The sequence below is a fragment of the Aythya ferina genome (genome assembly GCF_964211825.1).
Source record: "Aythya ferina genome assembly, chromosome: 1".
NCBI lineage: Eukaryota > Metazoa > Chordata > Aves > Anseriformes > Anatidae > Aythya > Aythya ferina.
In genome coordinates, this window is record NC_140296.1 from 142,539,845 (window position 1) to 142,556,393 (window position 16,549).

The 16,549-nt window shown below is 38.5% G+C and overlaps 1 protein-coding gene across 12 annotated transcripts in view; it reads right to left on the reverse strand.

Moving 5' to 3' along the window:
- The window catches only part of ERC1 (ELKS/RAB6-interacting/CAST family member 1), a 302,320-nt gene that overhangs the window by 48,001 nt on the left and 237,770 nt on the right, over window positions 1–16,549 (reverse strand). For all 12 annotated transcript variants that reach the window (XM_084511007.1, XM_084511005.1, XM_084511011.1 and 9 more), the window contains one exon: window positions 14,463–14,607. In XM_084511007.1, coding sequence (XP_084367133.1) covers window positions 14,463–14,607 — 145 coding nt within the window. The remainder of the gene's footprint in view (window positions 1–14,462; window positions 14,608–16,549) is intronic.

Below are 16,549 nucleotides of genomic sequence, written 5' to 3' on the forward strand. Positions count from 1 at the left end.
CATTCGTTTACTTTGTGTTCAATAAAAGTCCACTCAGAGACAGCAGAACACAAATGCCCTAACACAATCTGTCAAAATCACTACCTCGTATTTGACAGCATTGTCCACAGACATGCATTCACGGGAGGAACGGGAAGCGGGATTTCCATCAGTATCAACTTTCTCATCCTTATCTTTCAGAGTTGGCAGCTGTTAACAGAATCCTCACAGCTTCCCAAGTCAGAAAGGAGCAAAAAAATCTCCATCCTCTCCTTACACACATTTATAAATGTCAAGTGGAAAAAACATGATACCTAGGGAAAAAATGCATGCCTTTTCTTTGGTCATGAATATTTTTTCATCTCAGAGAGCAGGGCATAGAGAACATACTGTACATATCAAGGAATAAGAGTCATGGATTTACTTAGCACCAAAACCTGAATAAAGTTGGTTTTTTTTTTTTTATTTGTTTTGTTTTTTAAGACTTTGATTCTTCAGAACATAATAGCATGAATTTAACAGAACTGAGGGGAGTCTGCAGCTATCAGCACCCGTCCATTTGCAGATTCTATCATAAGTAACTGATACCTAATTTCATAACTCTGTGACTGGTTTTGATAAACCTGATATGCTATTCTACCAATTTAGTATGCAAATTAGTGAAGGGTTAGAATCAAGAAACTAGATCTAATTGCCAGCATATATCTCAGTTTTCCAACTGCAATATGAAACTTCTATTTTATTCTGCACTATCTGTGCACTAGCCCAAGATACAGTGTACTGGACTAGGTTCAATTGGATTGATTCAGAAAGGGGAATTATTTTCAGAATTTCATGGAGCTTAATACAGTATATGATGAAAAACCTGTAGACAGAGATATTGCAGGGCATAAGCTGAAAAACATCCAAGACCGCTGTTCGTCAACAGCTCACTATTTACTGAAGCTGAAGTACATTCTGTAGAGTTAAGACTTAATTTTGATTTAATTTGATGATGGGGATTACAATTCTCTATTGCCGGCTATGTATTTTTCCTTTTGCAAGCAAAAAACTCACTGATTTATTATGTTATTCCACAGCTAAAACCCCAAATATGCAACATATACTATCTTATAGATCATTATTTTTCATTGCATATTTCTAGGCACACAATTCTTTCCACCATTCTTCCTTCAAGTAAAGAACACAATTACTTGCATATTAATTTGTACAACTGCTAATCTGCAATCTACTTGAAATCTTCTACATCTTTTGTTTATCTCTATAAGACAAACAGTCAACACAGATCTCTGACTTTCACATTCTCCTTAAATTTTTTTGGAACACATGTTGCATTATCTATCACCTCACCAGTTACAGTTCTTATATGAATTAGAACCAGTACTAAAGCTGGTAAAACGGTTTTGGCTTTCTGCCTCTACCTTTCTACCAACTATCAATATGTGAATTTGATATCAGCTGTTCAATGGCATCTTTCACAATTAATAGATTCAGAACCCCTTGGTAAGGAATATCCTCTGGAAACTCAATGCAAGGCTGCTCTTCAAAGTCATTTTTGATTATTTGTCAATTCTTTAAAAACATTTGAAGAAGTGGGGACTTCCATCACTTTTCCTGCAGCCTGATCCTTAATCATTTAATGCTACAGACAGAAAGTTGCTAATTTTTTCCTTTCAGCTTACCTCCTCACAGTTTGTAAACTAATTATGTTTTACCTTACTTAGTAATGATTAAGACAAGTTTCCAGAATACAATTTTACAATACTCTGCTAGAAAAAAACTGTAAAAATGAACTAAATTTTGTAAAAACATGTTATGCGAGCTGTGCCTGTAGCAAAGATTCTGAAACTCTAAACTGACAGAAAGGCATCAGCAAACCCACTGAAATGGGTTTCAGACAGTTGAAAGGCGAATTGCTATTTATTTAAGAGAGAACACTGAAGTGACACGTTCACTAGACTTTTCATCCAAACAGAAGTAACCACAAGTAAAGTCTTGCTTTACAGCATAAGTATGAAACTGTTCAATGTGTTGTGTCTTCCCTGTGGAATAATACCAGTAAATGTAGGAACAGATGATCATAACGTACCAAGTTGGCACATTTTGACTGGAGATGAAGTTAACAAGACATGTGTCTTCTAGACAATTGCTGATGCCAGGTAAAACAGCTTAAACTAATAAGAATTGTTATTATAGAAAAAGACACATCAAATCAATTAAATATTAAGGATGATCACATGCTCATCTTGGAAAATCACTGTATTTTTACTGCATTACAAGTCATTCTAAATTTTCCTTTGTTAGAACTGAAATTTTAGCGTTAAATCCCTTTTTATTCACACACAATATATTCCTGGGTTTGTTTTTATCAGGATGAGATCTGATCTCATCCTCTTTGTCATCAAAACTTCAGAGTTCAGTAAACAATGTGTCTAAATGACAAGACTTAAATGTAATCATAAACTCTCTGTTTTTCCGGTCAGCGTTCAAACATCATCAATCCAAATACCGAAACTGTGATGCCAAACCAGCTCAGCCACAAGAACCAGTTGTTGGAAAGTCTCAAATATTTTATCCCTGAGGCACATCCTGCCACTGGACAGCAAACAGGAAGTCATTGTGTATGGACCCTTCCCAACTACCGCACAAGCTGTAACAGTCAAGCAAAAGAAGATGCACCCATAATTTTATTCCTTGAATTAAGGACTATTGGCAATCTCGAGCGCTTCTAAACTGCTGGTTCTAAGCTTTTGTATCTATCTCATGAATTCCTCAGCTAACAGAAAGACTGTCAGAAACTGAGGGTAACTGCTTTCAACATAAAATTTACAGCACAGAAGTCTTACAAAAATTAATAAACACATGATCTGTTCCAATATCTTCTCTTTATTTAACCACAAAAAAAGGCCTATCTGATTAGTGGTTTGTGCCACGATAACTACAGAAAATCACCATGTAGTACAATTCCAATGTGAAATGACAATGACTATATCTATATTGCACCAATGTCCAGAAATAGTATTCACAGACTAAGGAATTACTATTTTTAGGTCCCAAACTAGACTTCCTAGTACAGTCTTCTGGAGCCACTGAGCTCATCCATTGTTCTTAACTCATCATTACAACTCACAAGCCAGTTCTCCCCTGTGTGGGCTTAACAAGTATAACTGATGACAAGAACCATCAGGCTGGTTGTCACTTCATGGAGAAGGCACATAAATGGGATGTAGGGTCTCTCAACTGCTAACCTAGATTTGTTCAGCAATCCTGATTTTCTAGCCAGGGACAACGATGCTTCAATAACTTAGGATGGGACTTTTTAATCCTTGAATGAGAGAGACTGTAAATGTGGCAGTGGATGCTGTCAACAATTATCCTATTAATGTATATTAATTTGTGCAAAGTTTTAGTGAATTAAAAAGCTGTAAAACCATAATATGAAAATCTTAACACATTCAATAAAATGGAGGAATATTTCTAATAGACTGAAAGAGTTTATTTTTGAAAACTGAGATCAAACTTGGGAAAAATATCAGTCTATAGAGTATTTCTGTAATGTTACAAATGTCTGGAAATAATGGTAGCAAGCGCTGCTTTGTCATCTGAGTTCCAAAGCAATTTTATAAACCTCAGTCTTTCAGTGAGGAAATGAACCTCGGCCTCCAAGCAAACCTACAGAGCCACCATTGCAATGCCCTAAAAACTGCTGACTGAAGTCCTAGTCAAGGCACAAGCAGAAAACAGGCATGCCTGTTTACAGCAGGGCCAACAGGCAGTTTATTTCTCTGGCACCATGAGGCCAGCTACAGCAAGGAACTTGCTTGAACATACATCATTATTTAGTAATACAAGAGGTAGAGGGTAAAGGTAAAAGGAGGAAGGAGAGGGGAATGAGTGTATATGTAATACCACAGGAAGATGAAATGCTGCCACAGAAGACTGCTGACACTGCACTGAATGCTGTTACTGTGGTAACTGATGATTAAAAATGATGGGAAAAAAGTCTGGAACACATGGTAAGGAGAAGGTAGTTTCTTTATGTTGTACTTCAAGGCTGTGTTCAAGGGCATGATAGAGCCTCGCTTTCAGTGCCTGCTCGGCTGTTGTCAGGTTGCTCGGGTCTGTTCCTGGCAGAAGTCCCTGCTTGACAGAAACAATTACCGAGGAGCAATGACTGGCAAAGCAAGCAGTGCCGTGATTGATAATCTGGGTGGATTACAGGCCTTCGACAAAAGCCATGATGCTTAACTTTGACAGCTGGCAATGTTTGATGAGAGCCAATTAGTGGATATACATCACTTCAGCCAGAAGTCTCTTCTGTTTCTAGTCCAATAGCTTCCTGAATAGGAAGTGCACAGAATGCTTTCCCTCACTTCTGTCTGCTCACATATATGCCAGCTACACCATCATAACTGCTAAAACCATACTATAAAAACTACATATTTTGGCATCTCTGTACATTAAAGACAGTAGATTCAAATTTTGTAAAGTTGCGTTTGACTCTTCAGATTGAGGTGGTAGAAGACCATGAAAAAAGTCACTTTACCATGACTCTACATGCCTTAGACTGTGTAATTGAAGCTGTAACTGCACTATTAAGGTAATACTTCCACTACAAGTGGCAATATTTCACAAAATGCTTCACTACTTAAAAATTTTCTAGCAAAGTATCTGTCCTTTGCTGTTTCAAGCAGGTTAACACAACACTTGGAGAATATTAGCATTCAAAGAATACCTTCTGTTTTGCCCAATACTTGCAGAAACTTTTGATGTGAAAGTTCCCTTCAAACCCTTCTGCCTGTTCTTAGCTTTCTTATCACATAGGTTTTATTTCCCCATTTTTTCATCTATTTCCACTCTTGTTAGTGCAAGCATGCAGATACTGTGGCAAAAAGATCAATAATGGAAGATGAATCCAAGTTCCCTGATCTCATCACTTATTTCAGACATTTAATTTTACCTTGTTTTCTTGGCTACGAAGAAGTCACCACTACCACACTCAAAATAACTTAAATACATCTTCCTCTATACTTCCTAAGTCCCCTTCTGACAGTGTCATGATTTGAGAGGTACCTCCACTCATTAAACTAGGTGAGCAAAATGGCACCACCAAGAACTCTCAGATGCTCTTGGAGAACAATGGCAGTTCTGTCACAGAAACAGCTACATTTAGCAGTTATCTTCTGGGATTGTATCCATATCACCTAAAGATGAAATTCTTTTGCTGTTAGGATAATCTGACATGGTTTCAAATCAGTGCAGCTAAGGCAAAGCAAAGACTAACTGCATAACTTGCAGAATCTGTATTATTTCATCAGCAGGGTGGTAATAAAAACCTACAGAAGTGTGGTAGTTCTGATACAACTCCATGGCAGTGAGAGAAAAAAGCTTGCCTGTCAGCTGCCTCTGACCCATTTTACATTCTCCTGTTACAAAGAGAAATCACGCTAACCAGTGGAACTTCACTTTGGAAAAGTTCACAGCAGAGAAGTGTCAAGTGTCAGTGTGCTGGGTTTCCAGGGAAACAAGCAACAGTGGAAAACGAGTATTTTCAGGGGGGAGAAGCTATTCTGGAATCTAAAATTCTTTCCTTTTCCTCATGATCCCACGAACCACATTTACTTGAGAAACGAATCTTTACAGTACCTTGGCCTCATAAGGAAAGTCAGCCAAAATCTTTGCAGGAAAGAAGCACAAAGTAGTACAGAAAAAAACATCTTTGGGACTTGAAAGTCTAGATTAAATAGGTATTAAATATTGCATAAATGCTGAATATTACTAGTCACGACCAAATAATTTCTCTCAGTTTACGGGAATGGTAAGTAAAGCCCCTCAATTCATGTTGGCCTCCAGAGGAAGGAGTGATTATGATAAGGAGACAGAAGCAGAACGGAACAACACATATCAAAGATTCCTCTGAATGGCAAGCAGACTTAGCACATAACCCATACTTACAATAGCACGAGGTTTCTTATCTCCCTTTGCTAAGATAGAAAGGAACTTTTTCAAAAAGTTGAGAGTAACTGAACAACAAGAGTGTATATGGGTAAAACAGGAAAGGTGAGGTGCCAGATGAAATGGAAGCACTGAGGGATAAAAAGTAGACATTACTGATGTAGATTAGAACGAAAAAGAAGCCAAAGACAATGGTTTATCTTCCACTCTGACAAAAGTGAAAGCTATCAAAAGTAAAGCCAAGAAGATCAGAATGCTCATGCCTTTTCTCTGTCTATCTTCTCTAAAGACTGTACTCAGTTGACTAACAAAATTAATTTCAATACCCAGATAATATCATTTTAGGTCAGAAAAGAACAAACAGGATGGTACTCAGAAAAATCAGATGTCTTCAAATTTACTAATCCTGATAAACTCTTTCCTACTATAGTATAATCTACTATAATGAAAGCTATTAATGGTTATTTTGGGGAACCTGGGGGGAATGGTGGGGTTTTGGAAGACTCTGTTAAGGTCTCTGACACTGTATCACATGACACACTCACTAACAACTTCAGGCTAAGGAAAAGCCTCATTTTGAGTTTTGTCCAATTTTGGATACCACACTTGGAGAAAGAAATAGACAAATTAAATGAAATCTGAGAAAGCACAACAGGAGGGATCAGGTATCTAGAAAACAAGACATATGAAAACTGGAAGAACTGAGACTGCCCGATTTAAAGAAAAACACAGAGGAGATACCATCAGTAAACCAAAAGGGCTGCTAAAAACAGCTATGAAACAAGTCTTTTTTTATTATTATTATTTCTTTCTTTCTATGCTCATACCAGATAGAAAAAAAAAAAAAAAAAAAGTAGTAATGTGCTTAAATTGCAGTAAGGAAAATTACAGATGCACAATGACATTATAATGATAAAGACAGATGAGCCATAGAAAAGATTTCTCAAGATTGAAAGTCTCCACTAAGAGTATTTAAGAACAGATTACTGGCATAATTGGTTCTGTTTTAAGGTGAGATGAATTTTCTATGATTAAAATATAAAAGTGTGGGCACTAAACTGTTTAGGAAATTATACTCCAAAGTACTTATCAACTGTTCACTAACAAAATGGATGAATAAATCAAGTGTGTTACATGAAGCTCTGTCCTGAGCCCAGTACTATTCAGTATTTTTTCATTAACAACCTGTGTGATAAAAGAAACTATGTTTATGAAATATGAAGGAAGAAGCTTAGGTGAGTGATTTTGCAAGCATGCTAAAGTACAGAACCAAAACTCAAAATGTTCTTAAAAGGCTGTGGAACTCATTGCAGGCAGAAGGGATACTCAATAGAGGTGTTTCCCTATCCTCTCTCCACCCAGCTGAAAGCACTAAAGGCCAATGAGGCAGATGTCCTGGTGGGCATCTGTCATAAAGTGCCTAACCAGGCCAAAGAGGCAGATGAAATATTCTACAAACAGCTGAGAGAAGTCTTGCAATTGCTAGCGCTTGTTCTCGTGGGGGATTTCAACTTACCAGATGTCTGCTGGAAATACAACACAGCAGAGTCTAGGAGGTTTCTATAGCACATGGAAGATAACTTCCTGACACAGCTGGTGAGTGAGCCAAATACGGATGGTGCCCCGCTGGACCTCTTGCTCATTAGTAGAGAGGAACTTGTGGATGATGTGAAGGTTGAAGGCCAACTTAGGCACAGTGATCATGAATTAACTGAGTTTTTGATTTTTGGAAAAGTAAGGAGGGGGGTTAGCAAAACTGCCACCCTGGACTTCTAGAGGGCAGACTTTAGCCTGTTAAGTAGACTGGTTGCCAGAGTCCCTTGGGAGGCAGTCCTGAAGGGCAGAGGTATCCAGAAAAGGTGGACCCTCTCAAGAAAGAAATCCTGAAGACACAGGAGCAGGCCATTCCTACATGCTGAAGAATGAGCCAGCGTGGAAGAAGACTGGCCTGGCTGAACAAAGAGCTGTGGCTAGAGCTCAGGAAGAAAAAGAGGGTTTATGACCTTGGGAAGAAGGGGCAGGCCACTCAGGAGGACTACAAAAATGTCATGAGGCTGTGCAGGGACAAAATTAGAAGGGCCAAAGCCCAAATTGAACTCAATCTGGCTACTGCTGTTAAAGACAATTAAAAAAATGTTTTTACAAACACGTAAACAAGAAATGGAGGACTAAGGAGAATCTCCATCCTTTATTGGATGTGGGGGGAAACACATTGACAAGAGATGAGGAAAAGGCTGAGGTACTTAATGACTTTTTTGCCTCAGTCTTTAGCATCAAGATCAGTTGTTCTCCAAGAACTCTGTCCTCTGAGATGGCAGGTAGGGATAGGGAGCAGAATGATGCCCTCATAATCAAAGAAGAAATGTTTAGTGACTTGCTACTCCACTTAGATGTACAAAAGTTTATGGAGCCAAATGGAAGGGGTATTGAGACAGCTGGCAGAACTGCTCACCAAGCTGCTTTCCACCATTTATCAGCAGTTCTGGCTATCATGGGAGGTCCCAGTCAACTGGTGGCTAGCAAATGTGATGCCCATCTGCAAGAAGGGCCAGAAGGAGGATCCCAGAAATGACAGGCCTGCCAGTCTGACCTTGATGCTGGGGAAGCTCATGGAGCAGATTATCTTGAACACGATCACACAACACTTACAGGACCACCAGGTGATCAGGCCCAGTCAGCATGGGTTTATCAAAGACAGGTCCTGCTTGACGAACCTGATCTCCCTTCTATGACAAGGTGATGCGCTCAGTGGATGAGGAAGAGGCTGTGGATGTGGTCTAACTAGACTTCAGTAAGGCTTTTGACACTGTTTCCCATGGCATTCTCCTAAAGAAGCTGGCTGCTCAAGGTTTAGATGGGTGTATGCTTTGTTGGATTAAAAACTGGCTGGGTGGCCAGGCTCAAAGAGTTGTGGTGAGTGGAGTTAAATCCAGCTGGAGGCTGGTCACTAGTGGTGTCCCCTGGGGCTCAGTATCGGGGTGAGTTCTCTTAAATGATCTAGATGAGGGGATCGAGTACACACTTGGCAAGTTTGCAGATGACACCACGTGCACAAGTGTTGATCTGCTCGAGGGTAGGAGAGCTCTACAGAGGGATCTGGATAGACTGGACCAATGGGCCAAATGTATGAAGTTCAATAAGCATAAAGGCGTGGGGCAACACAACTCCATGCAATGCTACAGGCTGGGCGAAGAGTGGCTGAAAAGCCATCGGGCGGAAAGGGACCTGAGGGTATTGGTCAACAGCCTTCTGAATACAAGCCAGCATTGCGCTCAGGTGGACACGAAAGCCAACAGCATCTCTTGCTGATACAAGAAGGCGTGTAACAGAAATAGTGGGGCCAGCAAGACTAGGGAAATGATTGTCCCTCTGTACTGGGCTCTGGTAAGGCCATACCTTGAATACTGTGTTCAGTTTTGGGCCCTTCACTAGAAGGAAGCCATCAAGGTGCTGGAGCATTTCCAAAGAAGGGCAAAAAAGCTGGTGAAAGGTCTAGAGAACAAGTCTTATGAGGAGTGGCTAAGGGAGCTGGAGTTGTTTAGCTTGGAGAAAAGAAGGCTCAGGGGAGACCTTATTGTATTTTACAATTACCTTAAAGGAGGTCATAGTAAGGTGGGGATCAGGCTCTTATCCCAAGCACCAAGTGATGATGAGGGGAAATGGCCTCAAGTTGCACCAGGGGAGGTTTAGATTGGATATTAGGAGAATTTTCTTTACTGAAAGAGTTGTGTGGCATTGGAACAGGCTGCCCAGGGAAGTGGTTGAGCCACCATCCCTGTAGATGTTCAAGAAACATGTAGATTTAGAACTTAGTAGCATGGCTTAGTGGTGGACTTCAGTACTAGGTTAAACGTTGGACTAGATGATCTTAGAGGTCTTTTCCAACCTGAATGATTCTATGATCTGAAAAGTATGTTAAGAAAAGGCAGTATAATACAAATGTACCCAGGAATCCAGTATGCACTGTAATCTAGATTCACACAACTTAGAATGAAAATTTTGAGATTCCATCATCAATAACACTGAATCAAGCTAGTTTCTGATAATTTCTGCAACAGTATATTAAAAAAGAATTGGGAATAATTGTGAAATATATATAATAGAATCACAGAATTATAGATGGTTTAGGTTGGAAGGGACCTAAAAAGTTATTTAAAAACAATTCAATTGAATAACACTCCAAGCTCAGAAAACAGACACTGAAACAATTCAGTACCTCCTAACAATTTCAACACTATTACTTAACATTTATGGCATAGTAGTGCCTCGAGATGTCGGTGAAGCTGGGCCCCCACTGTGCTAGACACTGTACTAGACACTGCACAAACACAGAAAATGACAATCTTTGCTCCAAATAACTCTTTGTAGAAAACCCCAAACTTTTGAGACTCAAAGCCCACAGACAGGAAAACCTCAGCCCATTCATATATGCCTTCCACTTAAAACTCAAGTCTACAAGAGTAGGACTTCACACTGGTATAACAAATATATCTTGATTTTTAAAACTTAGCCTGACTAGAAGATGAATAAATGGCAAATAGGCTCTTTTCTAACAGATGAGTGGTAGATGTGCTGCCACAAAAGAGGCCAGTTTGTTGGGACTCTTTCAATTCCAGCATGACACACATTGCAGGGACTTCTGTATGGCATATAATCTGAGCACACTGGCTGGCGCTCGCCACACTACATCTGGACTTTGTTAGGTAACCTTCAGCTCTGTTTTCTTGCATCAGCTCTGGCCCCCTCATGTGAAGCAGCCTCCCAACCACTCTTTCACTATGAGCTAGTCAAGGAGACAAAGTACTTTGGGAGGAAGTAAATTGGGACCACATTAGCTGGTGACCCTCGCCCTGCAATTGGCCTCCCTTTCCGATGATAGAGGAAATCCCTCATACAAACTGACAACCAATATGAAACAGGCAGCTCCATTTACTGGAAAGCCTGGTCAATGCTGAGTGCCTCATTAGGAAACGGTCTCTATATTGAGCCACATTCCTGCAATTCTGAGCCTAGAAACTCTAAATTAAAACAACATTGATGCCATATCCTCTTTCTGAAATGCCTCTCTTCATCCAAACTTTAACATACATACTTAAAGAAATTAAAGACCCAAAATGTCTTTGGCAGTACTCCTTCCTTCTCTTTCACAGTAATACCCTTCCTGCACAAGTGGCTTGGAAAGTGACAATGTTGGGAAGGGACAAAGGAGAATTAAAGCAAAGAATAACTGTGGAATCTTCCAGAGTTGGTATAACCTTTTCTTGATGAATCTGTGTGTCGTCACCTACAGTTTTAAGTGAGTAAAAATCACCTGAAATTGTGGGGCTGAAGAACTTGGACATTATTTTTTAAGATGTAAATTGAGGCTTATCAATAGACGGTTCATGTTTTAGGAAAGAACTGCATATTTATACATCCTAAGAAAGGTAAAATTAACAGTGAGTCAGTCTACTAACAGCAGAAGCTATTGTAGCCACACAATGATTATCAGCACAAGCAATGAAAAGGTATAATCTGAACCCCATGCATAGACAATTTGATCCATTCACATTCATTATTGCAGGGTAGTCAGAAAAAACACTTTTCTAAAACATTATCTCTCTCAGAGGCTTTTTACCAGTTTGCAGTTGGGTTCGGAAATAAGGTCTATGGTATGTACCACAGTATGTGTAACTCTTCACACAAACCACCCACTTCCGATAGTGCTCAGCACTTCTGTTTGTGTCCTACATACGTGGAAACGGGAACCTCTTAGTCAACTGTGCCTACCAGCCAACTGGAAGAGCTGCTTTCCCACAACAAACTGTAAGCGTTTCCTAGAAATGGGATGGACTGAAATATAACATGATTATCAGGGAGGTCAACAGTTCTGAAATAGTATTAAAAACACAAGGAAGGAATTATCAAGGTCAGAATTCCAGATCTGAATCTGAAGGGATGAATGAACGTTTTAAGATCCAGAATTGATTTTCAAAGTCTTCCAGAAGATCCTGATTAACTAGGATCACTTGCCTTTCTTGAACAGCTGTGTTTAATACATCTGTAAATTTAAACGACTTTTCATTCACAATTTCTACTGGAAATTTAGGAATTTCTACTGATGAAGAAGCACAGCAAAATACAAGGCTGTTGACCTGTTTGACCTGCACTAACCAAAGAGGACCACAAGGGCCAAGTACACTGATAACTTGCAAAATGTGGAAAAATGAAATTCCCTTTGACTATATCTGTAATGAGGATCGTGGAAAATTTAATAGCCTCTCTGCTGCACAACCTTCTACTTCTGGAGCTGTTAAATTCTGTACGATTTGAGTTGGTGACCTTAGTGCAGAAAAAGTACATACCAAAGCTGCTGGTATTGAACAAATAAATGTGATGTCATCCCCTATAACTTGGTGAGTTGTCTGTTGATTTAATTACTGTTCCATAAGTAACTTTGAAAAGCTTTTCTTTTAGTAGTATTGAAGGTGGCACACACACAAAAAGGATAAAAGATAATACTTACAACCTTAAGATGTATGATAGATTTTAGGGAGCGTATGTCAAGTCTCTGATAGGTCAAATAAATATCTCTCAGGTAGAGTTTAAATATAGCACAGATTGTTTATATATAAACATATATTCTGCCTTAGGGACTGGGGATGGACTGGACAATACCTTGCAGTACTTTTATATGTGGTTTTGTATTTGTTCTTATATTCCTTATATGTAATACTCATATCAGGCATGTTTTGAGGAGATTACGATTTACTATTTGCTTTCTTCACAGTTCTTTTTAAGAGAAAGAACAATGACAAGTCTCTACCGCTGATGGCAGTTCTGGAACCAGAAGCTTCAAAGGCATTTGGATATTCCAACAGATTTTTTGAAGAAGTGCTACTGTTTCAAAACAGAGCACGTCAGCCCAGAATTGGTCTCACTTCATGGCAAGAACAAATTCAGGTTAATCTCTTGTGCATTTGAAGTTTATTTTGGAAATGAATTATCCCACACCTATGCACAAAAGCACTTAAAATGGGCATCCTTAAGGGAAATGTCTTTTTAGGAACAGTATATATTATGGGACTTAACATCACTGAAAAATAATGATGTGAACTACAGCAATACTAAAAATCAACTAAGTGAAACCTAAGTCACTACAGATAATCACAACATTAATAAATAAATTGCATACATACAATCTTCGGTAGAAAAAAAATCCCTAAAGATCATTCTGTCTACCAGCCAAGGATAATCAGAAGGAAACTCAGGACAAGTTGCATGAAGTAGCTAGCATTTAAACTCAGGACAAGAACTGCTAATAAAAATTTCCAATTTCTCTTAGAACAAGTATTAACATATACTAAGGCTGTTACGTCTACCAACAATTAAATGAAGAAAATAAGTACTTTACATTGCTGTGAACACTTCTGAATCCCATTTTAGTAGGAAGTCATATGGATGACAAGTGAAAGTAATTGCAACTGTTGCTCAAAAGTAAATAAGTACACTGTATCTCCCACTCATTTTAAAGCTGTTGTGAAACTATACAATTACTGTTGTAAAATTAAAATTTAAATAATTGCCATCTTAAAAATACACAGCCAGTAACCTACTTGTGTTTCCTAAAGAAGCAGCAGAGAAATCCCTTATTACGGCAGAGACCTGGTTTTGTCTTAGTGTTCTTGACCTCAACAGAAATGATCTGTTTGACAGATGAAATGCTGTGCATGATAAAACTTCTTGAAGATGGAATCAGTGGTATTGAAACAGTTGATACTGGGCTGACAGCAGTATTACATGTTCTTACAGGGAATGTGGCATGGCGCTAACACAGAAGAATCCAACAAAATTGCTGAAGTGAAAAATCTACCCAGATCCTGGATCTCTTATTGTCAGGGTTGCCTTCTGCTTCCACAGTGTTTTATCAGTAATGTATTTTTCACTTTGCATTTAATACTGAAACAAAATTTTATGGGCTTGAATAGAAACATAGTTTTTCTGATTGTTGTACTAACACAGAAAGGTCTTAGGAACAGGAGAAGGACAGAAATAGAAATGGACCGATCTCCCCACTCACGTGGCCTCCCAGATTCCACTCAAGTAACCAGCATTCCTTTATGAGCTTCTGTCACAGATTAGAAACCACAACAGAGACCGTGTGGTGTAATATGGTTCAATTTGACCTTTATGGCAAGGACAAATTTCATCCATTTATGCTTCCTCCCTGACAAGGCAAATATAGAACACCAAAAGAAGTATCACTCAATTTCCCCGAGTCTCTGGAAGTTAAGAATAAATGTCTTTTTCATTCAGTTTCCTACATAGTGTAGCACGTGTACGACAAAAGCAGTGATACAAGGAAACCCCTCTGATTATGGTGGCTGTTTAATTAAAGTCTTCGTGCTCAGTAGCTAGTTTGAAATTGTTATTCATGTACTTTTTGTCCCAACAGACAAAGGGATTATGCATTATTATTTCCATCAACCAAAATAATAATGTCACACCAAATTACGAACTGGTTTCTCTCCTATCCCTCCTCTACCCACCTGCTGCTTGAGCTGTTGTACGAGGCGGTCTTTCTCTCGCTTGAGTGCAGCCACTTCATCTTGGGTCTTCTTCTTGGAGGATGAAAGTTCTAGCAGAGCAATATTGGCATCTTTTTCACTAATGGCAGCAAGAAGGGCTTCCTGTCTGAAAAACACAGATACATGATTATCCTGCAAAACTAGGAGCGCTTAACAAAGAACCATAGACATACCATATACCATAAACATTGTAAGAGCATGCAACTCTGCTGGGCAGAAATAAATGCGGTTGTCCCGGTTATGTCCATTGGTGGAGCTGGAAGTCAGACCCAGCTGCCTACCCCAAGGTGATAGTGCTTATAGGATAAGAAAAACATATAATAAAGCTATAATTTTGCATTCGGCTCCTAATTTTTTTTAATAACAACCATTTATTGCTTCTTCAGATGAGCATTTTCATTCTTTATAACGTTCTAAACATTTCCAGAATGGACTTTAAGAATGCATACAGAAATACTTGACTAATCGTAAGACTTCCGTGCTAAATTATTGTTAGGTTATGCTGTGTACTCATGCAGCTATTTTAGAAGGAAGGTGGCATGTGACAAGTTTATTGAAATCACTTGAGCAACACAGTGTATTCCCAGAAGCATACAATGACACAGACACTTTTGTGCTACATGACAGATGTTGAAATAGATGCCCTCAAGGATGCTTGATCTATTCTTTGACTTTTTTGTGAGCAACTAACTTAGTGATGAGCTCTTCAGATGCATGTCGGAAGGGAAAGATAGGCATGCTCTCATCACAAACCTTTTTCAGCTTTGCAAAAATGCTGTAAGCAAAAAAAATCTGTAGTAATATAAGAACTTGATATAGAAATAACTCATCACACTCCTACCCAATTGCAAAAAAATTCTCACAAATACCCTTGCAGTTCAGAAACATTTTGTAGATACTGGAAAGAGGGGAGATACAGATAATAACCCTGTCAATAAAATAGCAGTTCTCAAATGTACTCAAAGGATTTCTATATGTTAGGAAAACCAACTATTTCTGCCTTTTGACCTTAATTCTCACCTTTAGGTGCTGTGCTTAAGTAAAGATGTGCAACAGGACATAAAGGAAAAAATTGACCTTATTCTCCAATAGGGGTGGCTTGTCCCCCCTCTCACAACAGAAGTATTCACCTTGTGAAGAAGGGATAGAATAGACATCCTTTCTAACCTTTTGTGGCCATTTGAAAGATGGCATCAGGCAGGAGTGATGAAGAAAGAGGAACTTGGAACTTACAGCTTTCATATCTACCTTTTCTTTAAAAATTTAATTGCAAATGGAGTTAAAGTTGTAAAGATCCCAAATTCCCAAATAATCCGAATTTTGACCTAATTATATATAAAAAATAGCATATTAATGTTGATAATTCGAGAAAAAAAATTTAAAGAATAACCAAAGGTGCTAAAATTATTCTGCTAATCATGTCAACAGTAATTATTATGCTAATGCTGTTGCATAAACAGTTGTTTATTAAAGATATGATAAATGTTAAAGAATCTTAGTGTAAACAATTAAGATTGATGTTAATTATACCATTACATCCTTCTGTTGTCAAGATCTTTTTTTAATCAAGCGTCACCATCACAATCTGGTGATTTAGGATAACAATGGCAAACTGTTGAGGGTAGTATTGACACTTAATCTGCTTTTTCTAATTCATCTATTATCAATCCTTAAGGAGACTAAGTCAGCTTTCTCATTTCCTTTCTGTATCTCCTTTCTAAACAACTTAACTTAATTTTAATCTTAGGAATTTTTAATTGTGACAAAACAAAAATACTTGCTGGAAAAAGTACTCATCAGGCTCCCTGTGAGTGAAGAGATGACTGAGCAAATTTGAAAAGAATGGGACAAATGGACGCTGCTACCATTTAATATTGATGTCTTAAACATATACATCCAATATATATATCCACAGGGCTTTGAAACTGATGGCTTAGAAAGGGAAACAATTGGTACTACTGGAATACAGAAAATTTTATGTTAGATGCTGAAAGCCTCTCCATTTTTATGACCTTGCATGAAAAGATGCATCTATTACTGCCATGTGT